Raw genomic sequence first — 18,211 nt, forward strand, 5'->3', positions numbered from 1 at the left:
AATACAAATTAAATGGCTACTATTATTTTAATATTATCCTACAGAGAGAAGTCCTTCTGGGAGCGCTTTTGGAAGTCAAGAGAATTTGAGATGGAGAAAGGATATGACTCACTGGCGTCAAAACACGGAGAAGCTTGACAAGTAACTCTGCCTTATTCTTCTATTTTAACCATGTCACAGTGCCTGTGGGAGTGCAGGGTCTCTCTCACCAGTGATGGTCAGTGGCAGCAGTCCACTTAGCCTGTTTGAGCCCTCCACTGGAGCAGGTCTGGCAATGTACAAATAGATTTTTGCCTGACACTGCCCTGTTTTAACTCTTATTTTCCATCATTCCTTACTTTCTCTGTATTTTTAAAAGAGATTTAACAAGACTAATACAATCCATGGCCTTCTAAAAATCCTGTAGTAAGCTGTAATTTAGAGAGAAGATTCATGAACAGTATTCACAGATAGCATATATATCCCATGTCATATTTCCTTTATTACATAAGAGCATTCTGGAGTTGTCAAAGCTCACTTTCCTTTCCTTCCCTAATCCATCACTTTGATTGTTTTTCCACATGTGCTGTGCTTTTAGAAGCCACAAACCAGCCAGGTACTGTAGTGTTGGTGTGCAGTTCTTATAAATTGCCATTTATACATCTGCAGATTCAATCATCACAGCCTTGTTTGTGATGCTTGGCAGAAGTTTTCAGTGTGTGTGTGTGTGTGCGTGTGTGTGCAACTGGTTGGAATGAGCTCCTCTTGCTTATTACACCCATTTCCTTTATAATTCCCTCTCCCAGTGTGGTTTAATTTGGAAGGCTCAGGAGTTGTGTTTGAGCTTTGCAGTGCATGTTTTCTGTTTCCTCAAATTGCAGTCTGCAGTCTGGAATTGTTCCTAATCCTAGGAAAGTAATCTCAGCCCAAGTGAAGCTCTGAAGAAACTGAGGAGCCAGGTCCTCAGCCTGGATGGAAGTCAGGCCAAATTTTACCCACAAAGACGTAAAGATACTTCTTGGATTTGAAAGTACATCTTTACAGTTTATCATTATTTTGTCCAACACAGAAGTGTAGATCTCTTGTTATGTCAGGTAGTGGCTTCTTGTCCAGGACTGCAGTCTGGCTGAGGCATCAGGAAAGCCAGATCAACAGTGTGTTTTAAACCTCCTCACAAAGTGATGTAGGTATAAATTTCACCATGATTCAACTTGAGCCGTGGGCACTTATACTGGATTAAAGTTTGGCCTGCAGAGTTCATCCTTTCCCTACTGACACAGGGGCTGGGCCTCTCTCTTTGGCCCAGAAGGATCAGGCACCAAGCCTTCATGTTCTGGAGACTGAGGAGTAGACAATGAGTGTATGACCCAGCTCCCATGGGAAGCTGTGTGGCACAGGAGTGTTGCTGCAGTACAGGTTCCAGGAACACTGTCAACCAAGTCAGCTCCATCCTCCTTGATGTGTGCTCTGTTTGGATTTTGTCAGTACTCTGCATCACGCCTTCAGTGCCATTTGGCCTGGCTTGAATCTGTCAGAGATAGCACCTGAGTCGGGCAAGCTGTAGCTGGGCCCTTTAGATGTAGCACTGGGGCTTTGCCAAGTGCAGCTCCTGTCACTGAATGGAGGTGGTTTCTGCTGAATTCCTGAGACCTCTGCTGTGAGTGGGGATATGAACTTTGTCAGCCTTTTGAGGGAAGTGAGTGCCTGGTATTAAACAGCAAAGTTGTGTGGGTTTTTTATTCGTGGCATGGAAGATATTCTTCAAAAACTGTAATGTAATGTAGCATAAGAGGGCAGAAATCACACCTCCACACTGTGCACTCTGCCCTGCAACTAGTCTGGCTGCTGGGAACAAAGTGCATAAATACCAGCTCGTGTAGCACCACCGTGTGTCCATAGCCTACAACATGAAACCATTCATTCTATTCCTGGTTTCGCTGTTGCATGCCTTACAATGCTACTAAACCAGTTTGAGTTGAACTTTGATTCTAAATGCTTGTTGTCTTCCTGGGAGAGTAATGAAGTGTCAGAAGTAGTGTGATCTCTCCTGAGCATGATGAACGTGAATCACCTGTAAGTTTGTATATGTAAAAAAAGCAAGTCTTCCTGTCCTCTTAATGGATACATTCAAGGATCGTTGTGTTGTCCAGCAATAAGTATGTGCATTGTAATCAAGGGGTTCCTGCCAATGGGGAAATATTTTCAAGTGGAGAATAATATTGGGTTTACTTCTTAAACAGAAGGTAATTTTATTGCTTTCTTTTCTCCGAATAGATCACGAGCAGAGATAGAACATGAAGCACTTATTGATGGAAATCTTGCAACAGAAGCAAATCTAATTATTTTGGATACACTAGAGATAGTTGTACAGGTAAGGATGGTAGAAGAAAAGAGATGTGATACCATTAGGATCAGCTGGCCTGGCAGCAGTTCATTAAATAGAGCCTTCCTGCCATTCTAACTGCCTGAACACTGTGAGAACTGTTCAGGTCTACTGCTGCAGCAGGAAGGATTGTAATGCCTCTCCTCATCCTCAGCCCTTTACAGTATGGTTTTTAAGTACTGTAGCTTTCTTCAGGGTTTTTGAAAATTGTTCCTTTTTTGTAGTGTAAGAAGTATTTGTTTCTAAAACTCCATTAATGAACAGTAAAAATTGGCTAGTATTGCCCTATTACAACCAACTCCTCTGGTTCCTTCCCAAATTTGCCTCCAGTCATTCAGTTCCAGGTCGGTCTCTTGTGTTTGTACACAGTGGCACAGTGCAGGAAAGCCTCCAGGCTCCTCACTGTGGTACAAAATCTATCTGTTTCCCCTTTACCCACTAGTGAGCATGGACACACGGCAGTTTTGTGTCATTCCATCTCCTTCAGCTCATGGGTCAGATTTCCATCACCTGGAGCCGATTCAGAAATGCGACTGTTCCACAGGCTCAGCAAAGTGGGCAGTTTTTCCATGCCAAAGGGGTTTTCAGCAGAGTTATTACAGCTCCCCCAGGAGGTTTGCTTGTGCTCGTATGACCCTTGGTTTTCTTTTGCCTGCAGACTGTTTCTGTGACGGAGTCCAAAGAGAGCATCCTCGGCGGGGTGCTGAAGGTGCTTCTGCACAGCATGGCCTGCAACCAAAGTGCACTTTATCTCCAACACTGCTTCGCCACACAGAGAGCTTTGGTCTCAAAGGTGAATTCTCTGCAGAGGCTGTAATATATCCTGAGCAGTGCAGATGGAGGATGGGGCTGTTTTTTCCCTTTATATCATTGTCATTTCACCCAGCATTTATTGTTTTGTGCAGGACTAATTTTCAGGAAATGGGGTCTCGGGATGGATAAAACCTGAATGGTTTTTGTGATTGGGGCGCTCTTTTCATGCAGTTTGGGTTTTATAGCTGTGCACAAAGGTGCAGTTCACAAGGAGTGAGTATGGTGTGGCTAGCAGATGTACTTAGCCAGCAGGCAGCGCAAGGAACAGCTGAAATTAAGGATGAATCTTGCTTAAAATTGATTTATTCTTTTTTTACTTGTACCATAATTTAAACTATGATTCTGCATATGTACTGGTAATAGCCCAAAGGTTTAAGCCTGAGTTTTTGGAATCAGTGTGAATCAATCTAAAGGTGTATATGCAGGAGCAAGGAGTGGTGGAGTAGGTAAAATGAATAGTAGGTAAAATGTCTTCCAGTGTTACCAGTGATTCTGCATCTCTCTAACTGTAAAAGTGAAGTGATTCAAACCAGCACAATTCCCCTCAAAGGAAGATTTGAGGGGATTGAACTTCCTCTAATGCTGATGTATGCTTGATGTATTATTGCTTGATAGGAACATCATGGCCTTTATGTCTGAGTGCTTGTTTCTGTCTGTCCAGGCAGTAGTTTTCTCATATGCTGTTTTTCCAGTTCCCTGAGCTGCTGTTTGAAGAGGAAACGGAGCAGTGTGCAGATCTGTGCCTGAGGCTCCTGAGACACTGTAGCAGCAGCATCAGCACAATACGGTCACACGCGAGTGCCTCACTTTACCTTCTGATGAGGCAAAACTTTGAGATTGGGAATGTGAGTGTCCTGCTGCACTTCATTAGGTTATTATATGGGAACTGGTTGGGGACCTCTGGATGGAGCACTGTGTATTCATTCATGTGAAAGTAAGGCTGTTAGAGGGCTTATCAGCTAGACAAGCATGAAAATGAATTAGAAATACTGGGATTTTTGTTTTCCTCCAGATGTTACTAATTTCTAATTAGATCTTAGGTTTACTAACTCACATGTGCTTCAAAGTGTTAAGAAAGTTCTCAGCTTCAGCTCCTCCAGCTGGTATTTTGCAAGTACCCACGTGCCTGTCTGTCACAAAGTGCTCACCAAGGCTGAGCAGCAGAACTGGAGGGATTCACTGACTCTGATAACAGTGAGTGCACAGTATTGGCAGGTTGTTGAAATACAGTTTCTCTGTTGCAGAACTTTGCCAGAGTGAAAATGCAGGTGACTATGTCTCTCTCATCCCTGGTGGGGACATCCCAGAATTTCAATGAGGAATTTTTACGACGTTCCTTGAAGACTATTTTAACATATGCTGAAGAAGATCTGGAACTCAGAGAGACAACATTTCCTGATCAGGTAAAAGAACCACAGGAATAAGTGGCATTTAGTTAATTTCCAGCCTGGAATATTTGCATGCATTCCTCGAAGGAGGTTCATACTTTTTTTTGTGACCTGTGTACACCAAACCCAGATCCTTGATTAATTCTGACAGTGAGGTAACCACACAGAGGCTCAGAGCAGCTGTAGCCCTGGCATAGCAGTAAGTAGCTTGATTCCCATTGCTACTTCATTACAGCAGTGTATTTTTTACAGGTCCAAGATCTAGTGTTCAACCTGCACATGATCCTCTCTGACACAGTTAAAATGAAGGAGCACCAGGAAGATCCAGAAATGCTAATTGACCTGATGTACAGGTAGAGTCCATACTCATTGCACAGCAGGGACAGTAGATGTCAGTGTCCAGCTGGTGTTTGAAGAAGCTTAGTACTTATGGCACTTCTGTATTTAGAGCACTGAGTATTGTGTAGCTGTGAATCTTGATCATGCATTTGGCAATCATTTTACTTTTAACTTAAGCTTGTTTTGCACTGCTTCCTGTGATTCACACGTCACCTAATATAAACACAGGTAATTGCTCTTTGGTTTTGAACTCAGATGTTGTCCATTTGAGCCCTTACAGCGCATCGTTTTGGAGCAGTGACGCTGCAGTACTAGTCTGAAATATGAAATTTAGTCAAGAGCTTCAGCAGTCACCCTTAGAGGCAGTGAGCCATCACTAGCTTGATCCAGTTGCTCGCCCACCAGTAGCTAGCTAAGAAATCTGTGAAGTGATTGTTGCTTAAACAGAAATGACTGCATACTGATTGCAGAGTTTTTGTGTGTGTGTTTTCTTTCTCTCCTTTTTTTCCCCTATTTTTAACTAGGATTGCAAAGGGCTATCAGAATTCCCCTGACCTGCGCTTGACCTGGTTACAGAACATGGCTGGAAAGCACTCAGAGAGGAGCAATCATGCAGAGTCAGCACAGTGTTTGGTCCACTCTGCAGCCTTGGTGGCTGAGTATCTGAGCATGCTTGAGGACCGAAAATACCTCCCTGTAGGATGCGTTACATTTCAGGTAGATGTTATCTTCTGTAGTGTATTTTGGGGTTTTGTCACTGCTGCTGACAGATATTCCTATGTTTAGACATTCACACTGCATTCACTCAGTTGATTTTGAGGAGAATGCATCATAGCAAGTTCTGAAAATAATCTTTATGCTTGAACGCGGCTTGATTCCCCTGAGCCTCTCATCTGTAGGCTGAATGAATCCAATTGAGTTTATTTCTTCATATAAGTTGTACTTCTTTACCATCTGTTTAGTCCAGTCCCTGTGAGGTGAGTGCAGTTGTTCCGAAGCAACTTATGGAGGGGTTGTTGTGACTCACATTAGGCAGGGCAACGCTGAGCAGAGCAAACAAGCACACAGCTGTGAACACATGGGCCACTCCAATCAGCTCAACCATGTGCTGAAGTATCCTGTTGTTTCAGAAGGAGATGAAACAAAAAGCACGTAACAGCTCCTGCTTTAAACATTGTGGGATTCGATTGAAATCATCAAGCTTTCAAAGTGTTGAATGTCATTGAAATCGAGCACAAATTTTTACCTGTGTTATGTTTCCTTAGAACATATCTTCTAATGTTTTGGAAGAGTCAGCAGTTTCTGATGATGTTGTGTCACCAGATGAAGAAGGTATCTGTTCTGGAAAGTATTTCACAGAAGCTGGTCTGGTGGGATTGCTGGAGCAGGCTGCAGCATCTTTCTCCATGGTAGAAGACTTGAATTTCTTTCTCTCTCTCCTTCTCCTGGGCAAAAGAATGGGAAATGTTTTCTCAGTGAAACTGTGTAGCTCTGTTGTAACTGCTTAATTCAGTGGAGCATTGGGAGTTTGAGCTGCTCAAGACAGCTCAGTTTGCCCTGTCAAGTGAACTGCAGTGAGCGGGGTCGGGGAGCAAAGGGCTTTTTGGTTTCCTAGCATCTTTCATTTCAACACTGCACATTTTGGAGCTCACAGTGGCAGATAAAGGCCTCACTGTTTTTCTTCCTATTCAAAGTGGGTAGGCTGAGAGCTTTATGTGAGCAGTGTTAGTGAGCTGGTGGTAGTGTATCCATCAGAAACAAGTGAAAACAATGAATTATATCCGACAACACAGTATGAAATATTCAGTGGGTTTAAGTACAAGCAGCAGTAACTCTGGAACAAAGAGAAGTGCTGTAGCAGGCTGGCTAAGTTGCACGGTGTGTTGTCTCTTTACATCGATCATCTCCATTAGAGACACAGCTATATTGTAAGGAAAAGGTGCTGACTACATCACAGTGCCTTTTGGTGTGTGAGCCACCTTTTTATTTTGCAGTCTTAAAATGTAAATGCTGTATCATTCTTGCTGCTGAACTGATGGAGCGATCTGATGGCCCTTGTTTTTTAGGCTGGCATGTATGAAGCAGTTAATGAGGTTTACAAGGTCCTTATTCCTATTCATGAAGCTAACAGAGATGCCAAGAAGCTATCCACTATTCATGGTAAACTCCAAGAAGCTTTTAGCAAGATCGTCCACCAGGTAATGATTTGGATTTTCAGCTGCAGTGTGAATTGTGGTCAAGTGAAAACTACCTATTAAGGAAAAAAACATTTTGATAGATTACACAAGAACTGCCAAATGGTGATCTGCAGTAGATGCAAGGATCACTAATTGGAGTTTTCTCTCTGTGTGTATTTGACTGAAGAAACTTAGAACATTGCATACCAAGTTTTATTGTGACTTCAGAATTATCCAGGAGTTAAAAAGTTCCAATCACTTGCCAGTTAATTCTTTCAGATGTTGTTTTAAAATGTATTTTGCATGCTCTGTTTCTGGGAGAACCACTGTTTCTTGCCTCTAGCCTGGTAGGTAACGCAGAGGAATGTTGGGAGTTTTATTTGCCTGTTAGAATGGTAGCTAAGCTGTTGAAAGAACCTTTTTAAACTTGGTGCAAAACCCACCAGCATAGGTGCTGAGCATTTGATGGGAGACATCAGACTTCACCAGCCTTCACAAAGCCCAGCAGACCTCAGCTAAGCAGGGGATGAGAGCACTTGGCAACTTTCTAGAAGCCTCTAGGAGATACTTGATGGGTGCATGCCTTCATTGCAGGCAGGCGTGGGCAGTAAGTGCCAGTGCTACTCTGAGCCCCCACCCCTGCCAGCTTTCTGGCTGTGGGCTGCTTGGTGCACAGTTGCCTGTTGGTATACTTACCCTTATGCTAACAGTAGATGTCAATCAGTGCATCAACTTCCAGCTGGTCTTCAGCAGCTGAAGGCCTGGTTGTTTCCCATGTTGTGGCACTGCCAGGTTTGTGAGGTTGAATGAACCAATAAGGAGCAATCATTGGGCGTCATTCTGGGCCAGAGAAGTCTGTTTTGGTTGCATGATGTCTTAAAATCATTGAAACCATTTCAAGTTTATGCTGCCTTACATTGATGGTCATGTTTTGGCCTTTGGACTTTTTTTTTTGTTTCTGTGACATGCCCTTTTTACTTTTTATTACACAGAGTACTGGCTGGGAGGTAGGTAACTCCATTTAGTTAGTAAAGAACACTAATAGATTTATCAGATGACTCACGCCAATGCTTGCCCACATGTGCTAGTTGTGGGTATTTCTGTTGCTGTCTGCTGTTAAAACTGAATTCATTAACCAAAGAAATACCAATAAACCGATCGTGGTCGTAGTAGGAAATTCTTCATAAGAAGCTGTAGGTAGTGCATGGATGCTGATGTATTCCACTAATGAGGTTCTTTGGTGAATGAGCCACTGTATCATCACTAGTTTGTTTTTATAATTTGTTTATATTTCTTTTCATCAGCATCAACATCCCTTCATGCCATATTTTCACCCCACCCACAGGGGTCGATTTAAGCAATAATGCTCAGAGGTACTGGAATACAAAACTGGTTTATCGCATGTGCAAACTGTATCTCAGACAAGAGGCTCCTTTATTCAGTTCGTTTAAGAACAATCCATTTGTTATGTAGCTGTATCTGGCAGTAAAACAGCTCAGTTGTGTTAACTGGAGTCAGTTTTGCTGCTTCCATTTTTGTAGATCTGGTTGTTCCCATTTCTGCAACGATACACCATGAGAACCACATGTTGGCTTAGAAACAAGCATAGCAGTCAGCTTCATCTGGTGCTGCACCCAGCACAGACGGGTTGGATCAGTGAGGGCCCAGCCCAGCTGACACAGTTGGTACACGAGTGTCAAGAAGTCACAGAAGAAACTGAATTGTTCATGAGTGTTGCATTATTCACATAGACTTCAGCTGTCCGGTTAGTCTCTGCTTTTCTGTGAATCAGGCGACTCAGTGTGAGCCATCTCACCCCAACTTTCCAACACAGGAGAGCATTTAAGCCCACACTGTCTGATCTGGGGCCAAGATCAAAGTTTCTTTGACTTGTGTGACAAATAATTTGGGCTGATGATGTCTCAAAGATGGTTTTTAATTGTGGCCCAGCAAGAAGTGAAATTCAGTAGCTTAAAAATAGCCCCTGCTATTGAAGGACTGGCCCTGTAAATCATTTGCTTGCTCCTGTGAGAAGTCCCAGCAGGTGAGACTTGGAGTACATCACGGGAATGTCAACCATCCACATCCAATAGCCAATGCACGTGAAGGCCTGTGAGCATCTATCTTGATTAGTCTGCCCCTAAATCGACCCCTGAAGAAAATTCTGTCATTGGTTATGGTTCTAACATCACTCAGTCATGTTTTATTGCATGGTAAAAGACACCCATGGTTTATGTTCTCGTCTGTCATCGTGCTCTTTCATTGCCACACTTTTCTGATCTTTGTGCTTCGTAGCTTTCAGATTTGTTGCATGTGTTTTTTCCTTATTTTCCTTATTTTTAAATACCTTGATTGATGCTCACCCTTTTTTTTTTTTAATTTTAAAGTTTATTTGCTGCCAATTTGCTGCTTGTTTGTTTTTTGGAATTTCCCTAATTAAATACTTTCTGTTTTCTCCTCTATCGCCCTGGTTGCTGACCCTCCTCCCCACTCTTACTATTGTCTGTTGTGGTAAGTTCCTACTTGTGGATTTGTTTTGTTTCTTTTTTTTTTGCTTCCTCCTTCCCTCTTCCCCTCCCCACCCCCTTTTTATTTTTTGTTTTTCTCTGTGGAAATCCCAGTTTCATTGTAGCAACAAGCTATGCCAACAGCAGGGTACACCCCATGTGTCCCAGAAAAAGCAGCATTGCCAACTATAGGCCTCAGTGTCCCAAGTGGCACCAATGCCTTTGGAGTGGTGGGTTCTTCTGCTCTGCTCTTGGTTTTATAAATATCGAATCCCTTTTTTGTGGGCTTTTTTTTGTTTGTTTGCTTGTTTTTTTAAGCATACAAAGTGATGTTGCCTCGAACGGCAGCACTCCAGAAACAAAAAGATATTGAAAAATGCGTATTGAAAGAGTTGCAATAGTTGGCAATGCTGCAAAGGACCTTGGGTGAAATTGGGCAAGAAAAGAGAATGCTTTCTTTGGTAGAAATGGTTGGATTTTGCATTCTGCACAGTGTGTATGAAGGAGTCACTTTCCCTCATGCATATTTGGGGCTGGCTCTGCCTGCAGGCAGCTGCAGCTCTGCTGGTGGAGAAAGCAGAGCAGAACTCCAGTGTTGGATTCTTTTGGATCTTGTTGGCAAAGCTTTTTGTGTGTATGCAAGAGATAACTCAAACTTGATTCCCAGCAATTTTGAAAGGTATTTACCATGCATAATAACAAATCATGAACCTTCATATGTCATGATGGCTGTTATCTGCTCTGCCGGTTCTGTGATGGCTATTCAGTGTTCACCTTCATTCTCTTCTCCTCCCCAGGACCTATTATTTTTCAAAAAATAATAGGAGATAAAATGCTTTTAATATTTTCTCCCTCGTATCTGCATTTTAGCTCTTTTCAGAAACAAGACCATGGAGTATTTTTAAGTGACACGTTTCCATTTCAGTACTGTTATTCCAGAGACTTTGGTATAAGCTAAATTTCAACCTAGTGAGGTTTGCAGAGCCGTCTCCTGTTAACTCCAGGCAAGAAACTGAGCTCTCCTCATCCCATAGGGCTTACAGCTGTTGAGTGTCCCCAAGGGGCAGGGAATAGCCTGTGGGCCTTCACTCACCTGAGGAGTGTTTCCATGCTGAGATTGCCAGATATGGCCTCAGACTGGGAAACTGCCTCTACAAAGAGGATGGAGGCGTTCCTGCTCCACTCCTCCCGCTGCAGACCCTTTCACTCCAAAGACACTCCTACAAAGCCTTGTGGAGGGCAGCACAAAGGGTTTGGTGCTTCCTTTGCTGGGGAGCCGTCACCGCTCAGCCCATGGCTGATGGCTCAGGGCTGTGTGGTGGAGATGCTCTGTCCCACCTGGGCCAACCAGTGCTCCTTCTCCATGAGGTCCTCATGATAACTGAATGTCAGCAACTGGATTGATAGGGGAAATTTGGTGCAGCTGGACTTCATGGTGATGGAGCGTGCACTGGGGGCTGGATCTCACCTGGCTTCCCAGCCCCTGGACTTCCCAGTCCCACATGGCTCTTGTTTTATGCATTTAGTAAATGCTACCAGAACCACTTATTAATTAGAGCTGATAGTAGACAGCGTTTTCTTCCCCTCTTGTTGATATTTTTATGGCAACATAAACGTACACCAACTGTAAGAAGTGATGTGTGCAGATGGCTGTGTGGCTCCTACCTTGTAGGAACCAGGTTCTGCAAATGCTTTGTACCCCAAACCTCACATGCCCAAATACAGGGCCAAATCCTGGTCAGTTCTGGTCAGAGCTGGGCACAGCTGAGCTCTGCCCTCTGTAGCATGGGGCAGGCAGCAGCCTTCGCCCCAAAAACAGGCATTGCCCACCGTGTTCTTCAGGCCAGCACCTCACCATGGCAGTGCTTCAGAGCTCTCCTGAGATATCCTTATTTACACTCCTTGCCTTCCATAGATCGTGTTCACCATCATCACAGTAGATCAGTTTTGCCATAGCAAAAATAAGAAATAAATAGCAGATAAGACTCATGTGCAGCAGCCAGGACACCACAGCTGCTCTCTGAACCCAAACCAGAGCGCTGTGCACACGCGTTCTCACGAGAGTAAAGGTGAACATCTCACAGTTTCTTGCTGAAAAGCATTTCTGGTTTGTGCATGCGGAGTGAATTGTTTTAACAAGATTAGAGGTGTGGTTTATTTTTAAAGTGCTTTTCCTCTTTCTGTTAATCAGATTTTCTTCGTTACTTTCCAGCAAAAATCTTTCTGTTTCTCTTCTTTTTGTTGCATTTCTGGGCCAAATTCACCACTGGCTCAAAAGGAAGCAGGTACATGACACAGTGAATTGCATCTGCTTTCAGCAGGAGTGACTTTGGCCCTCCCTCCATCCTGGCAGTCAGTCCCTAGGAGGCTGTGACACCCCCAGGGCCGTGCGCTGTTCCAGCACTGCTGTGTGTGCGTGTGTGAGTGCCCTGGACATGGACATCAGCCCAACCCTGCAGTTAGCTCAGGGTGGATCGTGGGGCCCTGCAGGGCATCTCTAGGGGTGTTTGTGTGCTGTGTCCTCCCTGCGTGCTGCAGGCTGTCGGCAGCTATGGGCCAGGCCTGAAATAATACCCAAATGTAGGAACTCACCTTTGTTCCCCAACATCCAACGCCCTCAGGCTCCTCCTGGGGTGGCAGAAGGCATTGCGGGGTTGGGCTGATGGTCATCCTTGATCCATATAACCTCACATTAGTTTGTAATTTCATTGCGGTGTCTGCTGCTAAGCGTGTTCATGCTGAGTTCCAGGTGTGTTTTTCTTTCCTTTCTTTCTTTCTATTTTTTTCTTGGTTCATTTTTAATTTCTTTTTTGAGTTTGCATAACGTCAGGAGCCCTCCTGCAGCCACACTTGGATTGTGCTTGTCCCTACACTGAAACAACCTTTTGTTTGTCCAAACCTAGGATGGAAAGAGGATGTTTGGCACCTACTTCAGGGTCGGTTTCTATGGAACCAAGTTTGGAGACCTGGATGAGCAAGAGTTTGTTTACAAGGAGCCTGCGATAACGAAGTTAGCTGAGATTTCCCATAGGCTTGAGGTGAGATGATCTCTCTGTGAACTGCAGTTTATCTGTTTTCCATCTGTCATTCACAAATCATGAATGCTGCAGACCTGCTATGATCACTTGAAGATCTGTGGCTTTTCACAGTGTTGACATTTCTCATCAGCTGCCTGGTGCAGTGGGATGACTTGGGCTTGAAAAAAGGCTGAGATGCTTTCAGAATCCAGCTGTTGGAAAGCATTGCTTTTTATTCTTATTTTCTCACCTTTGCATTATGTTCCTCTTCTCCTAGAGACAGTGCCCTTAACAGAAGCTGAGTTTCGGAGCCCCCAGAGTGGGCTTCTCAGGTGTCTGAAGTTTGTTTCAGCTGTGAGCAAGCGAAGGCAACTCTCATAAATCTACCTTGGCTTTGGGTGCCAATGTAAGCACCAGTTCGTTCCTCAGACCTGGCCCTGTTTAATTGCTGGAATAGATCTGCTCTCCTGTTGTTGCTCACGCTTCAGTTGCTGTCACATGGCACTGAAAGCAGCAGTGTTATCTGAGGTCTGGGCGCACAGAGCTGAGTTCAGACCCATTCATCCGGCCCAGCAGAGCTGCGCTCTGACGCGGCACCTGATTTCCAAGCAGATCCTGCATTGACCCCAGCTTTCAGTTGAGCTCACAGACACACAGTGAGCTCAGAGGTCTGTTCAAAGCCCTGCAGCACGTGTGTGCAGTTGGAAGGCTCCCGAGTTCTCTTGGCTTTCCGGGTGTTAGGCTCATTTGTTTCCTGTTGGCCCTGGAATGCAATTGATTGAATTCTCCTAGGTTCAGCAGATCACATTCAGCCCTGGTGCAGATGCGCTTGAAGGCATTTGAAGCTTCACCTCCCCCTTTGTCTCTCCAACCCCCACCTTTGATGGATGCCTATGATGCTGTATCTCAGTGCGTTTGCTCTTGATTGTAGGGATTTTATGGAGAACGGTTTGGTGAAGATGTGCTTGAAGTGATCAAGGACTCAAATCCTGTGGACAAATGTAAACTAGATCCCAACAAGGTAAGAACACAAGTACAGAGTCAGCAGTAGAACTGGTCCTGAATGTACATGAACATGGTGGGCCAAATCCTTGCCCTGGATTTCACCAAGTTGGTGATGTTTCCATGAAGAGAGCTAGAGAACGTCTCAGAGAAGAGAGGTGGGGAAAATCTTCCCAGCAAAGGAGTGCAGAATGAGCCGTTTCCTTCCTGCCCTGTGATGTGTCCTGTGGGCTTGGCAGAAGGGAAGGTCAAGAGACAAAGAGACACTGCAGTCTCGGGCTGCTTTTGCCTGTCTCTGTAATCTCTATGAAATGCAAGGAAGGAAGGGAGTTTTCCATTCACTGGCCTTGTAGGGTTTTTTTGTTTGTTTTTTGGTTTTTTTTCAGCTGTAGCATTTTATCATTCTTGTCCTGTGTCTTTTAAGCTCCTTTAGGCGTAAAAGAAATAATGGGAGCTTGGCTAGGAAATTAAGACTCCAGTTTAGAAGAAGGTATTATCTGCAGAGAAAGGGAGGAAACACTTCATGTGAAGAGCTTCAGAGGAGAGGGGCAGAGTGCTGTATCTAGTCCAGAAGATGCTGAGCACTCACCAGGCACTCCAGCAACATCAGTGTGACGTTTCTGAGTAAAGGCAAGGAGCAATCCTAGTTCTGCAGAGGAGTTACACCAGGCTATGGCAGTGCAGGGAGTAGAGGTCGTCTCATCTCTGTGCTTACCTGGATTCCTTCCTGCAGGCATACATCCAGATTACCTATGTGGAGCCTTACTTTGACACGTATGAGATGAAGGACAGGATAACTTACTTTGACAAGAACTACAACCTGCGGCGCTTCATGTACTGCACGCCCTTCACGCTGGATGGCCGAGCTCACGGGGAGCTGCACGAGCAGTTCAAGCGTAAAACCATCCTGACAACGTCCCACGCTTTCCCTTACATCAAAACCAGGATAAACGTCATTCACAAAGAGGAGGTGAGGCCTGCACTTTGCCCAGCAGACATCCCCACGGTTCTCCTTTGAAATATTACACAGTAAGGGAAGTAGATGTTGCTGAAACTCCTGCATGATGTACCTTGGTACATCATTTAGTTAAACCCCAGGGCCTCACGGAGTCATGGATAGAATTGTAGAACCATTTGGGTTGGAAAAGGTCTTTAAGATCATCCAGCCCAATCCCAGCTCACTGACTGTGTCCCTCAGTGCCACGACCCCACAGCTCTGGAACACCTCCAGGGACAGTGACCACCTCACACCCTGGGCAGCAAGTTCCAATGCTTGTCATCCCTTGGTACTGCCACACAATATCTGTCCTGTTGGTGTCCTCTGCCACTTGTCTCCACCGTAACAAGTGTCCTGTGTTTTGGCTGCTTGCTTAGATCATTTTGACACCCATTGAAGTTGCCATAGAGGACATGCAGAAGAAAACACAAGAATTAGCTTTTGCAACTCACCAAGACCCTGCAGACCCAAAGATGCTGCAGATGGTGCTACAGGGATCAGTAGGTACCACAGTGAATCAGGTGAGAACCATTTTCTGAATTGGAGACAGTGGGGTTGTGTATCGCTCTGCTCAGGCACTGGGCCTTATTTCCAAATTACTGTGGGTTTTTTTTACCATTCAGTGTATGGAATGTGTTCAAGATCACTGATGAGTCTAGACCAGCTCTGGGTAACTTCGCAATTTGACTAAGAGTCCTGAAAACATGGTTAGATCTGGGAAGTGGCTGAGTAGATAGAGATAGCCCTTCTCCCTCATTATCTGTCCCTTCCTGGCATCTGCAGTCACTTCTGACTGCTTCTCCTCCCCCTGCTTAAAGAAAAACATGAGATTTTATTGCTTCACCTTCAGTTAGCTGGACTGGTGCTTGGAACTGGGATTGTGTCCTGCTGTGGTTTTTGAACAAAGTGGAAAGCAAAGCTAAGAGTGGAGAAACATGGAGGAAAAATTGAGCGAATATGAGTAAACCTCCACTAAGGAACAAGCTGGGAAAAACAAGGCTGGAGTTTCAAGTTCTGGGCCGAGTTCACAGTGCTGGCAAAGACTTGGTTCCATCTGCATTGTTTAAACTTAGTTGTCAGTTCTGCAGAGTTTGTCAGGATTCATTGTAAGGGAAAACAAATGCAGAATCTGCACACATTCTCACCCTGTTTTCCAAAAGTGGAGTTTTATTTTTACAAATGCCTAAAAGCCACGCAGCAGTCATGATGTCTGGTGATTTATGCCAGATCTACCAGCTGCAGTTCTTTAAGAGGCACGCTGTGAGGAAATAATGCTGCATTTTACAAATGTTTCTATGTGCAAGAAGTTTCTGCAGTGAGTGGATGTGACAGCGCTGAGAAACTTACTTTTTCTCTCTGCTCCTAAAGGGACCATTAGAAGTTGCACAAGTTTTCTTATCAGAAATACCCAACGACCCAAAGCTCTTCAGGCATCATAACAAACTACGGCTCTGTTTCAAAGACTTCACGAAAAGGTATGGAGTGCTGTCTTCCAGCTGCCAGGTGCCTTTAGTCCTGCTGCGCCAGGCAGGAGCACGAACACAGGGGCTGTCTGGGAGAGGAGTGCTTGTGTTGTAACCATCTGCCTGGTTTCCATACGCAGCTGTATTCCTCAGCTTCCCACTTGGCTCCCTGTTTCTCTGGTGCTGCTGGTCCGTGACTTCCATCAGGTCAAGTGGTGAAGTCATTTGGCTTTGCTGAATATTGGGAAGGAATTAGTGATCACAGCTCAGTCGTGACCAAGTGTTCCCATTTCAGAACACAGCTAGCCACACTGGCACAAATGAACTCACAGGTTGGCAGGGCCAGGAGGTCTGATTTCCTTCTGATGTGAATATGTCCAAGCCACGTGGAAGTACGTTGGCAGAATTCTCTCAAGGAACTATACTGGCTGCTGTACTTTCCTCTTGAGTAATGCAAGCTGCAGTCTTAAGCCAGTGTCTTTTGTAAGCACTGAAGAATTAAAAGAATACGTATTGAAATGTTCAGTGCAGACAGATCAGTGGCAATGTAGTTTTTCCATATATAATAGGTGGTGGTGATGTTAGAATTCTCTTCATGCCCTTTGTTTAAATCACGTCTTTCCCAGTAGAAGTTCCCAGTGAACATCTTTTGGGTCTGTCTTCACAGTAGGTCTTTAAATCTTGGACTGGAAGCGCTGTGTGGAGATGGGCTTTTCATTTCTCTTCAGCAAAGATAAATGTAATTGGAGAATGAAACAGAAATAAAAACTGAGTTTCCACTCTGGAAATGGAAACTGGAAACGTGACACCCTCTCCTTTCCCCACAGAGGTCAGCTGCTTTAGCTGAGCCTTTATTACCCGAAAGACAAGATAGAAAAGGATACTGTGCGTCATCCCAGAAGTAGAGAACGAAAGCTGTTGTGTTATTAAATTAACAAATCTGTCCTTTTTTTACGTGCCCAAGTTTCACAGGCTTTTGTTTTGCAGATGTGAGGATGCTCTGCGCAAGAACAAGAGCTTGATCGGCCCGGACCAAAAGGAATACCAGCGGGAGCTCGAGCGGAATTACCACCGCTTAAAGGAAGCCCTGCAGCCGCTGATAAACAGGAAGATCCCGCAGTTGTATAAGGCCGTGTTGCCAGTCACATGCCACAGGTGGATATTTGCTTTTATTTTTTTCTGCAGAGATAAGGAGGGTGGAAAGAGGGGGGTGTCTGACCTTCTTGTGAAACCTGTTCTTAATGTGGGGCTTCTGGCTGAGTCCGTCCCTTTTCCCCTTCTTTCCTGAGCTCAGAGCACGTCCCTTTCCGGGCAGTTCTGGTAGGTGGTGTTTGCTATGGTCCCTTCTGTTCCTCAGTTGGCTTAGGAGAACACGGCCCTGGTTCTGAGCTTCTCATGGAAGCGTTGGTCAGAGGAAAAGAGCAACGGGGAAGATAAAGAAGCAAAAAGAGAAATTTGGAAAGGGTGTGATAGGGATATTCCAAGCAAATCTTTAAGGAGTGCAGGGGGTTTGTGCTGCTTCTCCTGTAGAAAACACTGGAAATAATTATGTATCTCTCATCTGAAGAGGCTTCTTATCTGACCCTGAAAAACACAAGCTCATCGTTGTGTTTTCTCTCCCTCAGAGACTCCTTCAGCAGGATGAGCCTTCGCAAAATGGATATCTAAACGAGTTAAAAACCAAAATAAAAAAGCACTTAAAAGTAAGGTTTTGAAAAGAAAGAGCCTTGTTATCAGCGCTGGGAATCAAAGAAGTTTTATTGTGAAATAAAACTTGGACTTCATCCTGGACTTCCCACACACCTCCTCCTCCATCAGAGTGTTCAGTGGCCAAAACAAATCATTCTGAATTGTCAAATGTAGACTTACTTTATCCATGTTTGAGAAAAAAATCCAAGTGGTATCCAGAGTATTGGTGATAAGCTGTAAAGTTACCTGTTTTTTAAGGCATTTTTATGACTCAAAGGTACACTTAACGCATTTACCTTTATTTATAATAGCATTCTCTAATGTTAAATTTATTTACTTTTAGTTCATATATTTAATTTATATTAGGACCATACGCAAATGCATTTTTGAAGTTTTTAATGTAGTGATGATGGTTATTTTGATGGTACTATTAAATATGTGAATGTTTACACTTTAA

General features: G+C 44.2%; 1 protein-coding gene across 16 annotated transcripts in view; it reads left to right on the plus strand.

The window, feature by feature from the left end:
- The window catches only part of DOCK7 (dedicator of cytokinesis 7), an 89,191-nt gene extending 70,980 nt beyond the window's left edge, over positions 1 to 18,211 (plus strand). For 4 of the 16 annotated variants that reach the window (XM_048944189.1, XM_048944196.1, XM_048944197.1 and 1 more), the window contains 18 exons: positions 45 to 141; positions 578 to 595; positions 2,254 to 2,350; positions 3,021 to 3,155; positions 3,868 to 4,020; positions 4,420 to 4,578; positions 4,816 to 4,916; positions 5,427 to 5,619; positions 6,168 to 6,311; positions 6,969 to 7,100; positions 8,072 to 8,086; positions 12,490 to 12,624; positions 13,535 to 13,624; positions 14,339 to 14,575; positions 14,980 to 15,123; positions 15,971 to 16,077; positions 17,053 to 17,220; positions 17,691 to 18,211. In XM_048944189.1, coding sequence (XP_048800146.1) covers positions 45 to 141; positions 578 to 595; positions 2,254 to 2,350; positions 3,021 to 3,155; positions 3,868 to 4,020; positions 4,420 to 4,578; positions 4,816 to 4,916; positions 5,427 to 5,619; positions 6,168 to 6,311; positions 6,969 to 7,100; positions 8,072 to 8,086; positions 12,490 to 12,624; positions 13,535 to 13,624; positions 14,339 to 14,575; positions 14,980 to 15,123; positions 15,971 to 16,077; positions 17,053 to 17,220; positions 17,691 to 17,733 — 2,168 coding nt within the window. In that variant the 3' untranslated portion in view covers positions 17,734 to 18,211. Of the gene's footprint in view, positions 1 to 44; positions 142 to 577; positions 596 to 2,253; positions 2,351 to 3,020; positions 3,156 to 3,867; positions 4,021 to 4,419; positions 4,579 to 4,815; positions 4,917 to 5,426; positions 5,620 to 6,167; positions 6,312 to 6,968; positions 7,101 to 8,071; positions 8,087 to 9,595; positions 11,871 to 12,489; positions 12,625 to 13,534; positions 13,625 to 14,338; positions 14,576 to 14,979; positions 15,124 to 15,970; positions 16,078 to 17,052; positions 17,221 to 17,690 lie in introns of those variants that run through there. The other 12 variants (XM_048944194.1, XM_048944203.1, XM_048944199.1 and 9 more) reach the window with 7 other exon arrangements.

The sequence above is a fragment of the Lagopus muta genome, chromosome 5, assembly GCF_023343835.1.
Source record: "Lagopus muta isolate bLagMut1 chromosome 5, bLagMut1 primary, whole genome shotgun sequence".
NCBI classification, from domain to species: Eukaryota; Metazoa; Chordata; class Aves; order Galliformes; family Phasianidae; genus Lagopus; species Lagopus muta.